The 22,135-nt window shown below is 41.6% G+C and overlaps 3 protein-coding genes across 6 annotated transcripts in view; 1 reads left to right on the top strand and 2 right to left on the bottom strand.

Annotated features, from left to right (window-relative positions):
* Positions 1–8,342, top strand: part of efr3a (EFR3 homolog A (S. cerevisiae)) — a 64,903-nt gene extending 56,561 nt beyond the window's left edge. For 3 of the 4 annotated variants that reach the window (XM_033982670.2, XM_055228238.1, XM_055228237.1), the window contains exons 19-24: positions 56–183; positions 2,320–2,405; positions 3,122–3,170; positions 3,428–3,531; positions 4,008–4,057; positions 4,457–8,342. In XM_033982670.2, coding sequence (XP_033838561.1) covers positions 56–183; positions 2,320–2,405; positions 3,122–3,170; positions 3,428–3,531; positions 4,008–4,057; positions 4,457–4,559 — 520 coding nt within the window. In that variant the 3' untranslated portion in view covers positions 4,560–8,342. The remainder of the gene's footprint in view (positions 1–55; positions 184–2,319; positions 2,406–3,121; positions 3,171–3,427; positions 3,532–4,007; positions 4,058–4,456) is intronic. The other variant, XM_055228239.1, reaches the window with a different exon arrangement.
* A 1,814-nt stretch (positions 8,343–10,156) lies between these two features.
* On the bottom strand, positions 10,157–12,424 carry oc90 (otoconin 90). Its single transcript, XM_055228626.1, has 4 exons — positions 12,324–12,424; positions 11,611–11,717; positions 10,443–11,260; positions 10,157–10,351 (listed from the first exon to the last, which is right to left on the bottom strand). Exons 1-4 carry the CDS (start codon positions 12,422–12,424, stop codon positions 10,157–10,159), a joined length of 1,221 nt encoding a protein of 406 aa, XP_055084601.1.
* Positions 12,425–13,193: 769 nt separating this feature from the next.
* Positions 13,194–21,655, bottom strand: LOC129457031 (mucin-2-like). The gene is made up of 11 exons (XM_055228625.1): positions 21,527–21,655; positions 21,241–21,303; positions 20,393–20,476; positions 20,125–20,232; positions 16,980–17,129; positions 15,676–15,795; positions 15,190–15,294; positions 14,979–15,038; positions 14,215–14,406; positions 13,681–13,834; positions 13,194–13,218 (listed from the first exon to the last, which is right to left on the bottom strand). The coding sequence occupies exons 1-11, from the start codon at positions 21,531–21,533 to the stop codon at positions 13,194–13,196; spliced, it is 1,068 nt and encodes a 355-aa protein (XP_055084600.1). The 5' UTR covers positions 21,534–21,655.
* Positions 21,656–22,135: the final 480 nt, after the last annotated feature.

Here is a 22,135-nt window from a genome sequence, read left to right as displayed (position 1 = left end):
AGCATTAGTGCTGGTATTTTGGCTCTTATGTGTGTCCCCCTGTCCTTTTGTACAGCCTGCCTGAGACTCTGGAGAAAGAGGACACACAGCTGTACTTCCAAACCGCCGAACTGTCTGAGTGTCTGTCAGGACCAGGCTACAACTCTGAGAGACTGTCCATCCCCTACGTCCCCCAGGTCACAGGTAAGACTGTCCCCAACATGTCCCCAATGTGCCCCAGGTCACAGGGGAGACTGTCCCCTACATGCACGTAGGGAGTCATCCGAGATTCATGGAACCACAGCTATATACATAACTCTTGTTTTGGTGCTAACTGAATGAGCCTTTCTCCTGTCAGTGCTGTATACTGTGGGCAAAATCCTGCACCGCTGCAAACAGACGTCCAGAGGTACACAGCCATGACCTGTAGACTCATCCTATCTCCTAAAGGCTCCATGTAGGCTCCTGTAGGTCTTTTTTGGCGAGAGTAGTTACCTGTGACATCCCCTGAATATTCACTCTGCAAACCGAGATCCAGAGGTACACAGCCCCAGCCTACGCTCCTGTAGACTCCTATTACCTCACGTAGGAATGCCTTAGTGAGAGTAGGATTAGAGTCTTAGCTTGTCACATGAATATTCAACCTGCAAACTGACAAGAGGTACAGAGCGTCTACAGAACCTCTACAGCCTAGCACCCTTTACTCCTCTCAATCTCCTCAAGGATGTCTATATTGAGTCCATGTGACTCCTGTAGACTCTTGTAGGCTCCTTTAGGGCAACTCTCCGCTCCTGTAGGCCTAAGAGCAGACTTAAGAACATAGGATTAAACTAAATCCAGTTCTGACGTTGTCTCTTTTAACTTGCTTTTTTGTGCCGATCCTGGACATGTGTATGGTAAGTTTCCGCATGTAGAGGGCGCTGTAGGGAGCCCACGCTGAATGTGGTTGGCTTCAGTCGTGTCTTCTGTCTACATTTAACGGCCTAGTTGACGCTATTTTCTGACGTTATAATGTTGTTTCCTCATCAAAAACATACCTGGAGTTGTGTTTAGTTTAATTCACGCACAATCCCTCCATATTTAGGCTGAGGTCTTCTCACAAACAGAAAAAACACTGTTCTACCTTGTGATGTCATGTGGTAATACAAGAAGTGCTCCACTGTGTTTGTAAACTCCATACACTTTCACTAGAGTCATTTGGATGATTTCAGCCCTGGAATTGCCAAACTCTACTGAACAAAAGGTAAAAGGAGCTGTTGACTTGACATCACAAGGTGGAACAGAGCATTTTGAGCTTTGGAAATATACACAGGTGAATAATGTGAATGAAACGAAACACAACCAGCCAAAAGTCCAAACACACCATCTCAGTTAATGTTTTTCTTTCTTTTTTTTTTTTTTTAGATGCATACAGAACACATCAAATATATGGAATTATGTAGCAAATAAAAAAGTTGAAATATATATTTGTATTTTTTTAAAGTAGCCTGCCTTTGCTTTGTCGAGTTATTCAATTTTTCTTTTTCTTTGCTACATAATTACATGTATAAATGAGAGGGTGTGTCCAAACTTTTGACTGGTAGTGTATGTTTTTAAGAAGGTAACAACATTCTAACATGGCTAAAAGCTCACAAGAGACAATTTTGCCTAATATGGGACGTTTAAGAGACCATCTGTAGAGCTGCCTCTGTAAATATTTTTGTATTTTTACATGTTTTGAATGTGGGAGATGGGCAGGTTAGTGATGATTACATAACAGACAAATGAAGAGAGAGAATCAGTCCAGAAAAGTGCCTATGACAGGTTAAACTACACTTACGGTTGAGATCATTATATTTAACTTCTCCAATGTACACAGACATTAATATTCGATAAATAAAAGTATAAGGAAACACCTTTATTCTGTTGAAATAATGTAAAGTATCAGAAAAATGTCTTTCTTGGATGTAAATTGTGTCGGACTTTTGTCGTGATGACATTATGTTTTAGAACTTCCTACTTCCTGAAGTTCAACATGTTTTTCAACTTTTCTTTGCAAGTTGCTTCTTTATTGGGGTAAAGCTCTCATTTATATTTACAACACGTATTATCCCACCAACTTCAGTAGAAAGAATGGTCAAAATCTGTCATACACACTTTAAGTAACAAGGACTTCAATAACCAAAAGCCTCTTTGAATGGAAGACGATGCATGTGGACTAACACAAAACTGCATTAACTGCATCTCCATGTTCATATTGGGGAGAGTGTAAATGGTGGGACGTGGCCCTGCTCAGTTTGAATAGAATCCCGCCTGTGTCTCAGTGTAGACCGGCTGTACTCAGACTGTGGTGTGTTTCAGATGAAGACCGTCTGACGAGGAGGAAGAGTTTTGTGGATACCATCTCTCTGCAGGTGGACATCATGTCTAACAGTCTGCCCGACAAGGTAACTGCACTGATACCAACACACATCTTAACACATGTTTAAACATAGGCCATTTGTTATTGATACTTTGCAGCTGATATCATCAACATTTCCTGGAGGTGTGATGCTAACACAGGCTGCTGAAAATCCATTTTATATTTTTTCAGACTATTTTAACTTTTTTGGAAGTGGTTACATATTTGTCCACTGTGCAAATCATCACATTCTACAAACCCACCAATACCTACCTACCTATTGAAAAATTCTGATATTTTGCACTAGTATTTTTCTGCACTGGCCCAGTCTGTGTGTCCATGTGTCATTCCCTTTTTGTTGTCAGTGCATCAGATGTGTCTTTATAAACAGACTAGTGATTTACTATGAAAGCAGAAGGGACATGAAACTAAAGATGTGCATGTATGTTTGCACAATTGTCATAAAACACCAACACATTGGTCACTGGCCACAACAGCCTGAAATATATTGATTATTGCTATGGAACTCAACAGTCACCGCCCACCGCCCACCGCCCGTTCCAGAAAGATATTTTTCATAATTTTTTCCCATAGCCTTTTGAAATATTCAGATATTAAGAGTTCAAAGACATTGTGGAGGCTAACCAGCTACGTGCTAAATAATAGCCATAATAATAAACCATCATAACCATAATTATAACGTTGAAAGGTGAAAGCACTGTGATCATTTCTATATAAATTATGTGTTGATTTTCTCCTTAGTCCCAGTTGGCAGAGGAGATCACGTTTGAGACGCTGAAGAAAGCCATCGGTAAGGACCAGACCAGCACCCAGACCTTGAACTCAGACCTTGAACCCAGACCCACAACAGAATCAGGCCTGGAACTGAAACTTAGAACCCAGAATCCACAGCTAGAATCTAGGACCCAGACCTAGAACTGAGAACTGGACTTCAAACCCAGACCCAGAACCCAGGACCGGACATCCAGAGCCAGGGCTGTGCAGAGCCTGAGCTGTGTTCTGTTGTAGACACCACCGGTCTGGGCTGAGCTGTGTTCTTTGTTTCAGACACCACAGGTTTGGAGGAGCAGGAGAGGGAGAGGAGACGCCAGCTCATGGAGAAGTTCCAGAAAGCCCCGTTTGAAGAGATCGCTGCTCACTGCGAGTCCAAGGTCTGTTTTTCTTCAGTGACTTTTTACACAGTCACTGAAGAAAGTGTATTATACTGAATCCCCATCTGCACAGACATCCCTCTGAGCTGTGTCACAAATCCTAGTTAGCAAATAGCCAACGTGTATGGTTGCACTGGCCAGGAGGTAACCCAACAAGCATTCACAGGTCATATTTGCCCCTCTCAAATCTGTGAAGCAAACTTACCATATTAACTAAGTATGATAAATAAGATGCTGGTTTGTGCAAAAGGATTTTAGTTAAACAAAAGGAATGAATGAATGAAATGATTCTCTGACATGATACAGTTGAGGCATTTAGAGTTGGTCTGAACAGTTTGAAGTGCTATGGGGGTCCCTCTCTAGGTGAGTATCCAGACCAGCCCACTACAGAGCAGAGTTGTTTTGTGTTTTAACGGATTAACACATGTTTAGTGTCGTGTTGTTTCTGCTGTTCTGACTTGAGTCTTGTGTTTCAGGCCACCATGCTGCACGACAAACTGGCTCAGATCTTTGAGCTCACAATACGGTGAGTTTTACACTGCAGGGTTGTACTGTTCGGGGTTTTACAGTGAAATCGGTCTACTCTGCTAACTTAGTCTAATAGGTGTTTTTAATTTTAGTCAGAGAAATGTCATAATGATTCACTTGATAAATTCTATAATGCAAAATGTGGGCAGCTTTGAAAGAATTATAATACTGTGTGTATATGGTCTCTGTAGAATACATTAAAATCATATATATATATTTTTTTTCAAACCTGCCCTGGGTAAAGACTCCTCGTTCCTTTCAGTTTGTTTTTTATCTGTACTTTTAGTCATAGTTTTAATTGCCAAATGTTACTACAACTAACTACAACCAAACATATTGAGTTATTAAGTGAATACTCTTGGACACTAAACCCCTCCGCCTTCTCCACTGTCTGCAGCCCTCCCCCCAGCCCCTCTGGAGTAAACCTGTCGAGTGGTCACCCCCAGCACCAGTCTGTCCCTGTGTATGAGATGAAGTTCCCTGACCTGTGCGTCTACTGACCACCTAGCCCCGCCCCCTGCAGGCTGGACAGAGCTCTCCAGACAAGCCTCAGCTGAATCGCAGGACTCCTCGCTGTACATAGGCACCATTGAAAAGCACTTATCATCACTTTATGTCTACAGCTACCAGACAATGACATTTGAATCTAGATCAAATTGTTTTAACAAGCTTCCATCTGAGCCATTGAATGCACCACCAGCCCAGCTTGTAGTTCCTTCAAATCCTCGAATCTTGACGCACAGATTATTAAAGGAGACATATTGTGCAAATATCTAGCTTTTAATCATGTTAATGTCGTTTACCTCTCAAGTTTTATTTAGGGATTTGTGCACCTTTGAACAATCTTTATTCTCCTGTATTCAAGATGTTATTGCTCCGATCTACCGTCGTTCTCACTGCCACCGGTACAGGCCTACTGTGATGTACTTACTTTGTTCTCCATTTTATTATCTTAATCTGTGATGCATGTAGGATGTGATAACGTTGCGTAGGAGGTGCTGACAGCATGCGGCGCTTTGTTGTGATCACGTTTACAGCGATGTACCCTAAGGCAGGCGGGAATCGACTCCCACTACCTCACTGGGCTCCGCATTTTCTTTAATTAAGCCGTTGTAAATCAATATTGCGATTTAAATGTTCAGATTATAACGTAATGATCCATGGGTCTCATAGATTAGAATTATACAGCAGACACAAGCACAATATGTCTTCTTTAAAAACAACAAAATTATTCCAACAATTACCATATACAAAATTAGATGCTAGTATAGACTTAAACAGATCGCTAAACAGTAAAATTCTTAGTAATACAAGTATTTGGTGTGAGTGTATGAAGCATTATGAGCTTATGAGAATTTCTTGCTGTGTCAAACTATTTGTTTCCGATTAGCGCTCAGGTCGGTACGTTTATGGTAGAGCGAAAAGTCTATGTAATTTTTTTGTATGCATTTAGCGTGTCATATGCACCAAGGGCTGCAATCAGCAATAAAACTATCTTACACTTTAGAATGTAGTCGCGGCTATTGCTAAAGATGCTAACAAAATATATCTTAAATGAGTATTTGGAGTTATAACAGACTTACAACGAATTACAATCTTACATTTAACCTATCTATAGTGAGTCTTAATTATGAAAAATATGCAAAAAACACAAAATTCTTAACAGATCGCTTATCAAGTAAATAGTGTCTGTATAATCTTTATGAATGCAGTAGTTATGTCTGAGGCCATAGATGTATGATCAGATACAAGTCGATGTGCTATACAATTTAAACAGCCAAAGCAAATGTTGGAACAGTAAATTCCTCGTTATCTCAAAATGTGTACAGATATTATAATTCAAAAGTGATAAGCTCGTTATGAATTTGCTTACATAAAATATTACATTTATATATGATTAGGCTGGAATGCACCAACCAACATCAGCTTTAAACTAAATTATACTAGAATTGTATGTCATCATTTTAGATGGAGGGGCCTGTACAAGACTTTAAACCTTAGACCTTTAAATTCTGATCTGTCCTCCAGATAATAGTTTAAAAAATGAGCAGTTTCTAATGTTACGTCATATGAATCCAACCTAAAACTTGTTTAAAATGTCTCGTACCTAGTTAAAATGTATCTAACGTTTAATATAATTTGGTGCATCTCGGTTTAAGACATACAGCGCATTTAAATCATGTACATCTATGGACTCCATCAGCAATATTCAACCGCCATTATTAATATTCAGCGTATTATAAGCCAGCATATCGTGTGTTGTAACTGCATAAACCAGCATATTACTGTCTTAACGTCTTCCATGCTTCCCCTTTAATCCCTCCGTCTCTTTGGCATAGCCGTAGTCTTCACGTGGCTGAGAGCAGAGGCAGGTAAAGGCAAGTCTGTTATGGTTTTATAAGAGTGTACAAGATGGATACCGAAAGTGTTTCAGTGACTAAAAAACATAACGATTAACTATGTCATAATTACAGTAAATGTATCGGCAAGAAGCAATTCCTTGTCAAATATACAAATGTTAAATGCTCAAGTTAATATGACAGGTTGGACTTTTTTGGGGTTTGTTTACAGTAGATATAATTGTATTTCTTAATTGACTAAAACGCTTACCTAATTTTTGCCTAATTTGACACAGGCACCAGATGTGACATAAGGAGAGGGAAATTACATAACTGTTACCTAGCAACCATACTGTAAGGTTAGTGGGTGACTAATTTGTTCTTAAAGTTACTTCTGCTAACATGTTAATTACCCAAAAACATTTTCTTAACCCTAACCTTATTAACTCTATTCTTAACATAATCCTGTTCCTAAACTTAACCTGTTTCCTGACTTTAAAAAATAACCTTTTTCATACACTATCATTTTGAATCACTAATCGCAGCAAACCCTCCCTACCAAACATTCTAGCATTAACTTTAGAAACAAGGCAGTATTTTCTGTCATTTTACAACAAGAAAATTTACCACGAGTATTATCCCACCACACAAAGTCATAATTAACATAAAAACCTGTCGTACGCTAAGCATTCATAACCTAACTCTAGTATCATATGCATTTCGTTTGCTGATTGCTGTGAGTGGCCATATTTGTGCATCCCGGGCAGCAGACAATGGGGGCGGCACCTGTCTTAACCCCGCCCCATCCAGGAAGTGCATAACCGAGCGCACACGAGGTATACTCCTGCATTTTGTACATTTAGTTTAATTTTGTGCTGCTGGACGTGGTTGTCTGATTTCTTACATTTCATGCAGAGTCTATGAGAGAATATTTTAGTAAATGAAATCTTGAATTATTTTTGGGATGTTTTCACAGTTGTGGTTGTAAGTGTTATGTGTACGAACTTTTTATGAATTTCTCAGATTCAGCCCCAGACTGTGATTAGTTTTAATGCAAGTGCAAGAAAAAATATCAACAAACAATATGGCCTGAGCCGACTATGACCTGTAAATAGTCCTATTACATTAATTCATATGTCCATCCAGGATATCGACTTAAAAGATATCTGGAAACACATATCCGATCCAGCAACTTTTTCTGGATCGGCGCAGATATCCAATATCATCATCAGACTGGTGCATCCCGACAAAAATATTCACTTTTTATTTTTACATGTTTTTTTTTTTTTAGGCAAGACGTTCCAGGTTCATTGGAAAAATAAGATATCCAAATTCCCCCTGTAAAAGGCTAAAATCTAAAATTATAAAACAAACCAAGAATTTTAAAATCAATTATACTGTTTTCAACCTAGATATATTACTTCTTTTTTTAGGAATCTGGATACAAAAAAAGTTTCAAATAGTAGTTTTTATTTTAACTTCCCTCATCTTTCTGCAATGCCTAACCTTATATTTTAAAATATGATTCAGTACTAAATTAAAATTATATCTCTATCTGGGGCTGAATTTGGTTTGTCAGTGTTCTCTTTTATGTGTGTGTTTTTGTTTTTGTTTGTTTTTTACTCAAATGTGCTTTTCTTGAACAGATGTACTTGAGCCACATGCAGTAATAACCAGCTATGACTTTCAATGTTCTAGAGCTGTAATGTTATTTTTGTGCCAGATTTAGATTGAAAACAAAGTGAACCACTAAAACACAGAGGCTCCATCGGATGAAAATGTCACACACAATTCAAAATATTAAAATGATCGTAAGCAAGGTGAATTAAGTTGTTTGTTGCTGGCTTATGATTGGATGTAATTTCCTCGTGGGTGGAGCCTCTGTGTTTCTGATTAATATCATATGTGCAATGTTTAAGAGACTTCAATAAATCCAAGCTGCAATCTACCAGACTCTGAGTTGTCCATTATTGATGATGTCATAATTATAACTAATACCCACCAGCAATACTTGATCACTTTATAAGATTTGAACCGGTCACCCCTCAGTCAGTAGGTAAATGCTCAACCCATGGCACCACTACCGCCGCTCCATAATGAAGAAATGCAAATCAAAACGACCATGCATGTATTGTTTCTTTAAAAGAGTCATACTTGTATATCAAATTATCAGCAAAATTACAAATACATTTCATATTCATAGGCCACCACACCACATTTGAAATTAACACGTTTTAATATTTCACAGTGAAGTTGCTACACATGGCTGGCAGGATAAAGTGAATAATTACAGTATAAATATCAAAAAGGGTTAAAAAACAAAACAAAAAACAACTACAACAACTACTGTAAAGCCCCGTCCACTAGCAGTATTTGGCCCTATTCTGCTTGGTCCGACTTGGCCTGGTTGTGTTTCCATTACTCTGTGGAATCTGGTGCTATATTTATGGAAACTGTGGTTGCTACCAGCACTCTCACCAAACAGTGGCAGGTATAACAGTAGCTTCCTGCTTGGCCTGGTTAAAACCTGGGCCAAACAGGTACTAAAAAATAACTTGATTCCGGTTAAAAAGGGCTGGTGGAAATGCTCCAAACTGGGCTAGAGTAGAGTAGGGCTTATACCATCTTCCTGTAGGCTGTTTGTCAAATCATCATGTTTAGTAGCTGTTTGAGGTTATATTTTTACACATTGTATAAAAAATAAAGTCAAATTAAATAACATGCAAGTAATAAGTCTACATTATAAACTTTTCTTGTATTATTTACCGATAACTGTTATGTAGTATGATAGCAGAATTTATGATTAGCTCAATAATAAATAGAAAATTGTAGTTTAAATGAGACTATTATATATATATATATATATATATATATATATATATATATATATATATATATATATATATATATATATTTATATATTTATATTTATATATATATATTTATATATATATTTATATTTATATTTATATTTATATTTATATATATATATATTTATATTTATATTTATATATTTATATTTATATTTATATTTATATTTATATTTATATTTATATTTGATGAGCTCCAGGAATTTTTTTTTTTCATAAATATTTTTCAAACTCGGTGGTATGGTCCAGGCAGACTGTATAAAGAAGTGGACTTAAGAGTGGTGTCATCCATAGCGTTCGGCTCCAGCCAAATGAAGCCAATAGAGGCTCGCAGTTATAGCAGCTAATTTGGAGCCAAGTCCCATATCTGGAAATCCAGGAGTTATTAATGTTCATATCTTGATGTAAGGATAAAATTGCACAATAAACCCCAGGATCATGCAGAGTGGGTTAAATCAAACCTTTTAAGACCAAAATGAGAAGCCTGACAGCAGAAGAGAGGAGACAGTTTCTCAGTATAGATTGTGAATTGGAGTTAATTCCCACTCATGACTACTTACTATTTGGAACGAAGTAGCTAGTAGGTTATCTCTGTCCATCTACATATACAATCTATACTACTGGCCTCCTTGTTATCTCCACTTCCTACTGCCTAGTTTTGTCTCATTGGGTCAGCTGGGTGTGATGGGTTTGGAAGGTGCCATGCGTTAACGAGATGCCATAGTTGGGTCGGTGAGATGGTTTGGCTCGGACTGGGTGTTCTCCTGGATAACAGTTCTGGTGATGGTACCACATCTGCATGGGTGGGACGGGTCTACTGGGTGATGTTCTTGATCTTCTGCTCCTTAAGTTTTTTGTTCTCCTTACATGTTTTCCCTGGCTTATTCTCTACTCTGTCCACCTGGTCTCCTCATGGTCCCCCCTTATCTTAATAAAACATCCATGGTGTCCATTCGTCCTGGAGCCCTGGCTTCTCTTCTGGCGGCACTGGTTCTCCTGGGTGCGCTGATGGTTCTGCTGGTGGTTGTACTGGGTGGGGTGGTTGTACTGGGTGGGATGGGTTTGCTGGGTGGGATGGTTGTTCTGAGTGGGATGGGTTGTCGGGATGTGACGATTGTCCTAGTAGTACTGGGTCTTCTGAGTGGATAGGGTTAATAGGGTGAGATGGGTTTACTGAGTGAAATTGGGTAGCTGGGTTTGACGGTTGAGCTGGGTGCGATGGGTTTTCTGAATGGATTGGGTTTATGGAGTGGGATGGGTTCACCGGGCGGGAGGGGCTTGCTGGGTGGGATGGGTTCGCTGGGTGAAATTGGGTGCTTGAGTGTGCTGGTTGTGCTGGGTTTTCAGAGTGGGTTTGGATGGCCGGATAAGGTGGATGTACAGGGCGGGCAGGGTTTGGTGTGTGTAATGGGTTCTCGTGATGTGCTGGATGTGCTGGGTCCACAGTTTGTCCTTCTTTGGGACCCTCTGCTCCTGTCATCTCAGGTTCCTGTGGCATTTGTCCTGGTGCCTCCTCTACTCTGTCCACCTGCTCTCCTCCTTCTCCTCCCATCACCGCCTCCTCTCTTGGGATTGGGGTAGTTGCTTCTCCCTGTGCCTTATCTCCTCCCTGCTGGGCACTGCTCTCTTCGCTGGACGACGGCTTCTTGGTGGTGGAGGTCTTGGTGGTTCTGGTGGTAGTTTTGGGCGTGGTTCTGGTGGTGGATGGTCTGCTGGTGGGCCTGACTTGGGGCCGGTTGTTGGGCCGGGTCGGAGGTCTACTCCCCGGGCGGCTGGGGGAACCTGGGTGTGGCCTGCTGGATTGAGGTCGGTGCTGTGAGGCACTGTTGGAGCCGTTGTTTTGGGGTCTGTTACCAGGGCGACGACACATGGGGGCAGGGCCAGTGCAGGTGGGTGGGGTCAGGGTGTGGTTGAAGCGGGCGTTGGCCATGCACACGGCAGTGGTTCTGTCGCATACACACTGAAGTTTATCACACACAGACACGCCCACACCTGAGGAGGACATACGACAGGTCAGTCAAGGCTCGAAAGAAGTGAAATGTTCTGGGGGTTTAAAATCTACATTATACGTTATTAACTTATAACTTATAAAGCACTTGTATTTGGACTTGGCATTAGACTCACAAGTTTACAAGTATTAAGCCAATAACACCTGTTCATCACTATTATTGGCAATGAATGCTATGGAACAGATATCTTTAAAAGTATGAACAAGTTCTTTTTAAAATCAGTTGAAAAGGTAAATGACGTTAAGTGTGTGTGTGAAACTAAACACAAAAGCAGTCCACTATGTTTTTGAGCTGGACAGTGTTAGGACATGGTTAGTCTAAAGTGAAACTCACACTTGGGTTTGCCTCCCTCACAGGAGACGTGAGCGCTGAGGGTGCGGTCGGCTCTGCAGCCCATGGAGCTGATCTGCTTTAGACAGCACTGGTGGAAGAAGCAGCACCTGCAGCACACACAAACAAAATCACAATATTATCATTAAACTCATTAAAATACATGAAGGAATTTCATGCTCATATTCTCAACTGCTGTTGGTATAGCTCTATTTATGCTGTGAGCTATAAATGCAGTCAATTTAGTTTGTTTTGTACCAGTAACAAACATGACTTTTGAATACGAAAGAAACGTAGAATTTCATTTTACAAACTGCAATGATCTAAAATGGCTTAACAGAAACCGGTCCACTGACTTTGACCTGTTCAGCACTGCAGAACTTCATAGTGGCATTTCATTGTAGCAGGCAACAGATTTTTATCTTTGAAAAATAACAATGTGGTTTCATTAATCCTATGTGATTGGACCATAGTATTTTTTTTAAATAAGTATGAAGAACTTCAAAGCAGTGGGTGGAGATAGGTGAAAACTGAAATTTTACTCAAGTGTCTAATGCAGGACAACACAACATTACTGAAATCAGTGTTACAAACTTTATCTCCTTTGATAAGATACAAAATATATGTATAAAAAGTACAATGGTGATTCAAACATGCAAATACACGGGTATAATAGCACTGAAACATAAATCAACTGAGTGCAAGTGAGTCCTTACCGGTCAAGCTGGTCCTGGGGCTGCCCACTGCCCTCCTGACCACAGTAGCAGCCATACATCTCGTACTCGTACGGGCACCGGCCACTGGCACAATGCAGCATCTGCCCCAGCGCCTCCAGCTGCCGCAGGGGGCGGCCATCTTTACCATACACTGTGAGGGAGCGACTGCACTCTGCAACACGCCACGGACATGTTTATGGTTAGAAAATATTCTATTGGAAAATATTCTACTGGAAATATTCAGATAAATGTGTGTTCATGCAGAAAGGAAGGAAATTATACTTAGGACATTTTTTAAAAGCAAAAATAGGTTCATCACACACAAGTTAAAAGCAGGGTTAGGGTTAAGACATTAAGTAAATTTGGAGTAAACCTACACAGGCATGTGGCGATGCAGTGTTGAGCCTATAGTATGTAGACACTATGACAGCTGTATGTGTGCATGTGTGTGTGTGTGTGTACTGTATGCAGACACTATGAGAATACCTGTAGTATCGGGCTGTAGCTGGATGTCTGTCAGCCCCACAGACTGGAGCAGGGACCAAGCGAAGAATGGCACACTCCTCTTCCTCCCCTCTCCCATCTCTGACAAAACAAGCACACACAGCAGACTTTTATTTAACATCATCTTCAGTAACGTAACTCTTTTGGAGATAGACTTGAATACAAGTATATTATTGTCTGTTTAAAGAAGCTGCTAAAAGAGATGATTATCAAAACAGGTGATATTTTGCTATTTTTTGGTTGATATTATTGGGATTGAAAGTCATTACATTTCTGATCATAATTGGATTATTGTCATCAACTTAATGAATTTAGATGTCTTAAGTTTCTTTGATACAGGGCAGTGCCAGACTGAGCAGATTAGACTCACTGATATCTGCTGCCTGGTAAACTTAAAACCATGTCACATTTTATGATCTATTATTGAATGGGAACAAATTGGCTTAAAGCATTATTGAGTCTCTCAGCTTCCAACCCCCCCCCAGACACTTCCCCATGGCGTTCCCGGACCTCCTCCCGGTGGGACATGCCCAGCACACCTGGCAGTCCCTGTTTAGACTGTTCTCTCCAGAACCCGGCCCCAGATAAGTGGAAGAAAATGGGTGGATGGACTCTCTAATGTGTTCTGTGTTTTGTGGTAATGGACAAATATGGACAGGTCTCTGTGGCTTGTTTACCGTCTGCCTCTAAACATGGAGCCTCCTCCTCTTCTTCTCTTCCATGTCTAGGTTCCTCAGGTTTTTCTTCTTTCTTCTCCTGTTCTTCCTCTTTCTTCTCCTCTTCCTCCTCTTTCTTCTCATCTTTCTTCTCCTCTTCCTCCTCTTTCTTCTCATCTTTCTTCTCCTCTTCCTGCTCTTTCTTCTCCGCTTCCTCCTCTTTCTTCTCATCTTTCTTCTCCTCTTCTTCTGGTATCTCCTCTGGTAGTTCCTCTTTGGGTTCCTCCAGGTCCACCTCAGGAGCAGACAGTGTAGTGAGGAGCTCAGGGGGCGATGGCGATGTTGTTGGAGCTGCAACAAGTTTCAACATTTCAAAGCTGAGCATAACCAAAGATGCTAATTTACTTAGTTGCGCTATGTAACTTTACTGGTGCTTCTGTTTCAAGTTTAACATGTGGCAAAGATTTATCTGTTGAGGTAAAATTTACTTTATTTTTATTTTTTTGCAATAAAAACATCTGTATCTGAAAACTGGCATTAGTTCAATGCGATACAACATTCCAGGCAAACTATAACATAGGGACAAGCAGCATGTTAGGTACATGGTAGGTATGTATATTTTTAGTACTTTTGTTGGTCTATTATCATTCAAACCAATGCCCAGTCAATGAAACCCTCACTGTAACATGCTAACCAATAGGTAGAACTTGTTAGCTTCCCAGGATCCTTACCTGGACTTAGGGGCCTCAAAGGTTCTGTAGGCTTCACAGTCTCAAGTGGGTTCTGGTCAGGGGTCAGTCCTGGAGGATTGAGTGTGGTTGTGGTCAGACCAGAGGGAGTCAGGCCAGCAGGGGGCAGTGCAGGGCTAAATGCTGGGGCTGTGGCAGGGGAGGTGGTGGCTTCACTGGTGAACAGGCCAGCTCCTATGGGGATGTACAATACCAATAATATAGTAACATATAATAATAGTGCATTGGGCATTAAAGTGCAGTATTCATTCATTCAACACTCGGTTTGCTAAGCTACAGCTTGGGTAGACTGTCGAAGCATCAATCTGCAGCCAATGGTGTAGATTGACGGTCCAACCACAACTAATACACACACCACATTCTCTGTTTAGCCTCAGAGATCTCTCAAGATTAGGCATTGGCAATCAGATAGAGCCATATGAAAAGGATTATAGTGTGAGCTGCTACATTAATTTAGAATGTTCCTTTCTGTTTATAATTACACTGAACAGAAGCCAAAAGCAGCTGAACTACATGAGCCATGATCCTTTGCTCTGTAAAGACTACATGAAAAATGTAATTCAACACATTTGAACTTTTCAGAGCATTCAAAATGGAAAGGGCAGCATTTGTATCATTCTGTAAGACTCTCCCAAAAGGGCAGTGAATGCAACGTGATTTGAATACTGTGATACAAGGCCTATTGTACTGTGAGGTTTGATTATTGTTACATCCCAGGATATAAACTCTTTGAGTCAGACAGGTACCTGTAGGGGGCGCTGGTGTCATCCTCACAGTGGTCTCTGCAGAGAGATGTTCAATGGGAGCTGAGAAAAACATGTGTCACAAAGGCTTGGTTTGGTAGTTCTTCATATTTTTTTCTGATTACATTATTATACATAATTTGGTCTCCTTTAGATCAGACCTTTAGATATGGACTGAAACTCAAGTCTGACCAGACAGATGTTAGTATCTCACCTTGTGCTGGTTCTATGGGCTCTTCTCTAGAGTTGTGTTCAGGGACTGTGGGAAATACTGGCACTAGTGCTGGGGCTGCTGTGTTCACTGTCTGAGGAGCAGACACTAAAAAGAGGAGAATAGAAACAGTACATCTTAACCTTAAATGACAGCCCTACACAGTGTTCAAGAAAAATACTATTCTTAAAGCCTCCAATGTATTTTCACAGAATGAACAATAATATTTGTGGTATAGTATATAATACTGTGCATACAGTGAATATACATTTCTGTAGGTATTTATCCAATAAAACCTAAAAAAAAAATAGTTGGGCTTTTGACTTTGGCTTCATCACAAAAGTCAAGTGCCTGTTAAATAAACAAGTTGTATCTGATTAGTTATCATTTGCAAAACCCCCTTTGAGTTTTCACATTTTATGATATTCTGTGGTTTATCCAAGTTTCCCCATTAAAATTCCATTATGTTCCTCTTCACTTTTGCCTTACTCTTCTCTGCAGACTTGTCCTCTTTCTCTTCCTCCTCTCTCTCCTCCTTTTCCTCTCTCTCCTCCATAGACTGCTTTGGTATCTCCGTGGTCACAGCTGCAGTGGTCAGAGCAGGCAAACCTGACAAAATACACAGAAAATATGCTAACACGATTTAAAATTAGTCTTAGTTAGCATTAGCATTACCAGTTAAATGAGTGTCTTTATTAACACAGAATTCACAGAGTATACAGATGTCATTTATTTTCTGATTGTTCATGCCTGTTGCTGACAGAAGAGGGAACCTCAATAGCTAAATACCTCATTGGAAACAGAGATGTAGTTTATAAAGTGTGGATCAGGATCAGTCTTCAGGAAACAAATGCAAGTCAATATAAAGTCCCCACAAAGCATAGAAACCTGACATTTATGTGTGTGGTCAGGAGCGATGGCTCCTATTAGAGGAAAATTACATCAAGGCTAGGTTACTGTAATTCCCTACTAGCCATATTCCCTACAAACTATGAACTCAACTGGTCATCATCCCAACAGAGCACTCCGCTCTCAAACTGCTGGACTACCGGTGGTTCCTAGATTATCTAAAAGCACAGTAGGAGGGAGAACTTTCACTTTCCAAGCTCCTGTGTTATGGACTCAGCTCCGTGACCTTGTTAAAAAGCCCCCCACAGTCACTACATTTAAGAAGAGGCTTAAAATGTTCCTCTTTGAATTAGCTTATTTCCAGACCAGTTAGGAGCAGAAATAAAACCCACAGTTTTAGTTAAGCTGCCTTAGGAGTGACTATGCTGGGGGAACTGTGGTAACTTGAGCACTATGCTCTGTTTCCTTCTACTTGCCCTGTCAACAACATTCACTATTCACTTCACTTAGAGTCTGTTCATTGCTCATTCACAAGTTGTTCCCTGTCCCACTCCCCTCTTGGGAGTGCAACTGTTTCAGATGCCTGGCCACTGATGACTGGACCCTAGGTGCCTCTCCTATGCACTGATCTTGTTCTGTAGACCAGGATCCTCCCCTTCTCTCAACTGGCTGGAGGTGAGTTTCATCATTAAAGCCACTTATGACATAATGCCCTCGCCTTCAAACTTCAATTTGTGGCTAGGAAAGGTCCCAGCATGTTCCTTATGCTCAGCCCCAGCAGTCCACAAACACATCCTTGTTTGACTGCAAGACCCTGATCAACAACATGGTTTGAAAGTTAAAATAGATTATGGTTAGGGTGTCGATTAAGGTTAGGCAAGTAGTGACTATGGTTAAGGTTAGGACTAGTGTCCAGGAAATTAATTAGTCAATGTAAGCCTGACCTCCTGCAGACTCCTGGGGCATGCTGGGAGCTGTAGTCCTGGGAGCAACAGTCTCTTGGAGCACAGTGGGCAAGATGCTCATCTCTAGAGTAGTTGGAGATGCCAAGAAGACTTCAGGCTGTAGTCCATCAGGAGCAGACCCGACAGAAGCTGTAGAAGACATGACACATTTAACAATCAAACACACTGTTCAAATCTGTGAATTTTTTACATAGTCTTTGTGAAGTACAATAGTTATATTAAGATTTAAACGTCCCATTGCTACTGTAATTAAAAGATATATTTTATTTTGAATTGTTAATTGTCATGGCAACAGTCCTAACTTTTTATCATTCAGTTAGAATATCTATATTTTTTGGTCTTGTACTGTGTTGCAACACTGACATTTCCCTCTTAAATCATCCTCTCATCTTATATTGTACCAACATGTAACTAAACTATTCCAGGAGGTTGTTTAAATCATGCATATATATTTAGGCTTCATCTTTGTTGAGAGCACAAAACACTTGGACCCACCACATTATGTCAACAGGTGTAGAAATACACCTTCACCAGAAGGCAGGGTAATAACACCAGAGCAGACCCACCAAGGCTGGAAACCGAACTGTACTGGAAAGGCATATGGGAGAAGGAGGCATCACATAACAGCGATGCACAGTGGCTGGTGGCTCTGAGAGAAAACCACAGCAACCTCCCTGAACAGAATCCAGTTACCATCACAGTGGCAGACATCCAGGAAAGAGGCTCAGGTATGATAAACTGGACCGCACCAGGCCCTGACATGATCTGTGCCTACTGGCTAAAGAAGCTCACTGCTCTCCATGAGCGCCTGGCAGCACAAATGAACCAGCTGCTAATGGATGGTACTCACCCTGAATGGCTAACCAAAGGGGGTATGATCCTGATCCAGAAGGATCCCTCAAAAGGTACAGTACATCCAACTATTGGCCAATAACCTGTCTCTCCACAACGTTGAAGCTCATGTCAGGCATCATCGCAGATCAGATAAGTGGGCACATGGATCAATACATTAGCACAACACAGAAGGGCATCGATAAGGATACCATGGGAGCCAAACACTAGCTCCTGGTAGCCCGGACATTCGCCCGAGACTGCAGAAGCCGTGAGACCAACCTGTGCACTGCCTGGATTGATTACAAGAAAGCCTACGACTCAATGCCACACACATGCATCACTGAATGCCTGGAGCTGTACAACATCAAAAGGACTCTAAGAGCCTTCAAGGGGAAACTCGATGAGGTTGTGGAAAAACCACCCTTGAGGCCAATGGCAAGCCACTTGCACAAGTGACCATCAAATGTGGCATAGACCAAGGAGATGCACTGTCCCCACTGCTGTTCTACATAGATCTGAACCCCCTCAGCCAAATCATCAACAGCACTGGCTATGGATACTGACTCAGGAATGGGGCCAGCACCAGTCACCTCCTCTACATGGATGACATCCAGCTGTATACTAAGAATGAGCGAGACATCGACTGACTGATCCACACCACCAGGATCTACAGCATGACATTGGAATGTCATTTGGGCTTGAGAAGTGTAGCCAGATGGTGACAAAGAGAGGGAAGGTTCTCAGAAGGAACAAGAGCAGACATTGGGGACAGCTACAAGTACTTTGGTATCCCACAAGCAAATGGCAACCTTCAAGAGGAAACAAGGAAAGCAGCCACAGCCAAATACCTCAGACGAGTAAGGAAAGTCCTAAGGAGTCAGCTCTATGGCAAGAACAAGACCCAGGCAATAAACAGCTACGCCCTGCCAGTGATCCGATACCCAGCAGGAATCATAAGATGGTCAAAGTAGGAGATACAGACCACAGATGTTAAGACCTGAAAGCTCCTGACCATGCATGGAGGGTTCCATCCCAAATCCAGCGCCCTGAGACTGTACGAGAGCCATAAGGAAGGAGGCTGAAGACTAGTGAGTGTGAGATCCACAGTCCAGGATGAAACATTCAAGCTCCATAAGTGCATCAAGGACAAGGCCCCAACAGATGATGTGCTCAGCGAATGTCTCAAACAGTGGAGCGCAGAGGAAGAGGTGCCAGAGGAACCATCATGGAAGGTCAAGCCCCGGCACGGGATGTACCACCGGATCATAACTGAAGCGGCTGATATCAAGAAATTCTACCAATTGCTTGAGAAAGCTGGACTGAAACACAGGACAGCAGCACTCATCCTGGCTGCACAGGAGCAGGTCTTGAGCACCAGAGTGATAGAGGGCCAGATCTACCACACCAGACAAGACCCAAGGTGTAGGCTGTGCAAAGAGGCCCCTGAGACAATCCAGCACATAACTACAGGGTGTAAGATGCTGCAGGGAAAGCATACATTAAGCTGCATAACCAAGTGGCGGGCATAGTGTACAGAAACATCTGTGCAGAGTACGGACTAGAAACCCCGAGGTCAAGGCGGGAAACACCTCCAAAGGAAGTGGAGAACGATTGAACCAAGATTCTGTGAGACTTCCAGATACAGACTGACAGAATGGTGATGGTGACCAACCGGACGTTGTGGTGGTGGATAAAGAACAGAGCAAAGCCATTGTGGAAGACATCACAGAACCAAGCGATGGGAACATCAGGAAAAAGGAACATGAGAAACTAGAGAAATGCCAGGGGCTCAAAGAAGAGCTGGAAGGTGAAGGTAACAGTGGTGCCCGTGGTCATCGGAGCACTCAGAGCAGTGACCCCCAAACTGGAGGAGTGGCTACAGCAGATCCCAGGAAAAACATCAGACATCTCAGTCCAGTACTAGAAACAGCAAAGATACTGGGCAGAACCCTCAAGCTCCCAGGCCTCTGGTAGAGGACCCGAGCGTGGAAAAAGAGGGGATGAGCCCACCCACGGAGGATGAGTAGGAGATTTTTATATATATATATGTATATTTAGAGTCCAGTCATCGCCTGGCGGTCAGTGGCCAGGCATCAGAATTAGATCATCATAATAATTATAATTATTATTACCAATTTTATATGCCATTCAAATCTGATCTGTCAAGAGTTTGTGAATTAACCCATGATATAAACCCTGTATTATCTGCATCAGATCTTAATTAAGAACTACTTAATAAACTATTTTCACACCATTCAAAACTCAAACTGATTCTTCGGTTTACTCTTACCATGTAGCAGCAGACTGGACAGCATGGCCTGCTCTTCTGGCTCTCCTCCTGCCCCCTCCTCCACCTCCACCTCCATCTGCTCCTGCTCCTCCTGTTCCAGCGTCTTCTCTGGACACAGTCATCACATGCCCAAGTCAATAACAGTGCATACCCTTTTACCACAAAAATAATAATGTACAAAATTACTAATTAAATATGATACTTTACAACAATGTGATGTTTTATGACTGTATTCCTCTATATTCTATACAAAGAGTGCTAGTGTTACCTGTGGGGCTGGGTGTGGAGAGGAGCTCTGTCCCAGCCTCTGCACTCTGGTTTCCCCATGTGCTCCATCTCTCAGGATCCATATCTGACAAACACATCCATTACCTGTTACACTAGTGCTTTTCATCAGAGGCGTGAGTGAGGGGCTATGGGGACTATAGGGGATTGAGACCAGGGTTGCCAGACTTCAGATACCCAACCTGCACAAGAGTGTCTGTCCAAAATCCATGGGTCCCCACTGCATGGCTGATGGCTTTGGATATGAATATTTGACACCAAAAATCAGGACTATCATCAGGATTTTTCTAAAATCGATAGGTTTTACATGGAAAATTTCCCTGGCCAAACCCATGGACAATATTTTTCACCCACCTTAAAAGCTCAGTTCCATGACAAAACCACATACCTAGCAACAGCACCTGAGACCCCCTGTTCAGGGCCTCACAGAAGCCAAAAGTTCTAATCTTAGGTATTCACACTGCAACAAAAGGAACCAAGGACTCCAAAGGGCCTTGGATGGGACTGTTGTGAATCCCAGGGATACCAATAGTGTATATTGTATCCAAAACACTTCACCCACATCTATTATCTAGTATGAATGTGATGTATCTGAGTGTTGTTAGTGGTGGGAGGGGCCAATGGTGCAGATTGGAAGCCTCACTTCTATCAGTCTGCCCCGGGGCAGCTGTGGCTATGATGGTAGGTCACCACCACAGAGTATAATTCCTGTATGTGCAAAATGGTAATTTGGAAATAATTTGGAAAAGCACTGTATAAGACTGATACAGTATTAAAACCATCAACAGTTCACAAACATGCAAATAGGAGCAAAAATACCTGATGACCTACCAGTGAATGAGAGGGAGGAGTTGTAGAAGAACATTTCAGAACTGTTGACTGGAGCAAACACATCTAAGAAGAGAAAGAAGAATAAAGTCATCAACATACCAGCATCTGGTCTCACCTGGGCACTCTTTTTATATGGGAAAAATATCTGCTTCATCATTATGTGTTTTTTTTAACTTTTATTTAAATTATTATTTTTTTAAGAATTTATATTCATAACAAAATGATCAGTGCATTTCACTTTAAATATTTTCTGATTCTCTGCCCTCCCCTGGTGATAAGGACTCACCTGTCATCACTGATGTGTGGTTGGCCTCTGTGAAGTTCACACCTGAAATAGAACCAGTCACAGCTTTGGTATAGGTGCTGTTGCTGAGCTGAAATATGACTGTTTAACAAGTTATTCTAGATTTATGAAGCATCTCATCAATCATTCTGCCATACAAAACTACTGATATTGCATTTACTTAGCAACTTTATTCAAATTTTAAACACTGAACCACGTGGCCTTATTCAGACAATTACCAATCATTAATTTTTAGCCATTTTGGTGTGAACTAGGTAAATTTGCAGCTTTCTGGTCAAAAAGCCAGGTGTCTCTGATTGCACACACCTGGCTGAAGGGGCAGAGTTTGAAGTGTTGATACTGGTTAAACCAATCACACTGTTCCTTATACCTCCAGACCCAACCCTTCCTCCCCCCTCATTCTCCTCTTTAGTCCTCCAGACCCCCCCTCACTCTCCCCTTTAGTTATCCACCCTCTCCCTCACTCTCCCTTTAGTCATCTACAACCCACCCCTCCTCCCCCCTCACTCATTACCTGTGGGTCCGTGCATGGAGCAGGAGTCCGCGGGGAACCCTCGGAGGCTCAGGTTGTAGGGCTGATGTCCCAGACAG

Source organism: Periophthalmus magnuspinnatus, chromosome 17 (genome assembly GCF_009829125.3).
Source record: "Periophthalmus magnuspinnatus isolate fPerMag1 chromosome 17, fPerMag1.2.pri, whole genome shotgun sequence".
Classification (NCBI taxonomy): domain Eukaryota; kingdom Metazoa; phylum Chordata; class Actinopteri; order Gobiiformes; family Gobiidae; genus Periophthalmus; species Periophthalmus magnuspinnatus.
The sequence above is the reverse complement of the archived record's forward strand: the minus strand, read 5'-3'. Positions and strand labels throughout refer to the sequence as shown.

Bases quoted from the DNA above. Each gene is read 5' to 3' on its own strand.
- oc90 (XM_055228626.1), bottom strand. From the start codon at position 12,424: ATGCTGCATTGTGCCAGTGGCCGGTGCCCGTACGAGTACGAGATGTAT. The intron at 11,718-12,323 runs GTAAGGACTCAC...TGTGTGCTGCAG, and splicing joins CCCCAGGACCAGCTTGACCG to GTGCTGCTTCTTCCACCAGT. The intron at 10,352-10,442 runs GTAAACCCATCT...CATCCCACTCAG, and splicing joins CAGCTACCCAATTTCACTCA to AACAACCATCCCACCCAGCA.
- LOC129457031 (XM_055228625.1), bottom strand. The intron at 17,130-20,124 runs GTAAGAGTAAAC...TGTCTTCTACAG, and splicing joins GTCCAGTCTGCTGCTACATG to CTTCTGTCGGGTCTGCTCCT. The intron at 13,835-14,214 runs GTAAGGATCCTG...AACTTGTTGCAG, and splicing joins TTTGAGGCCCCTAAGTCCAG to CTCCAACAACATCGCCATCG.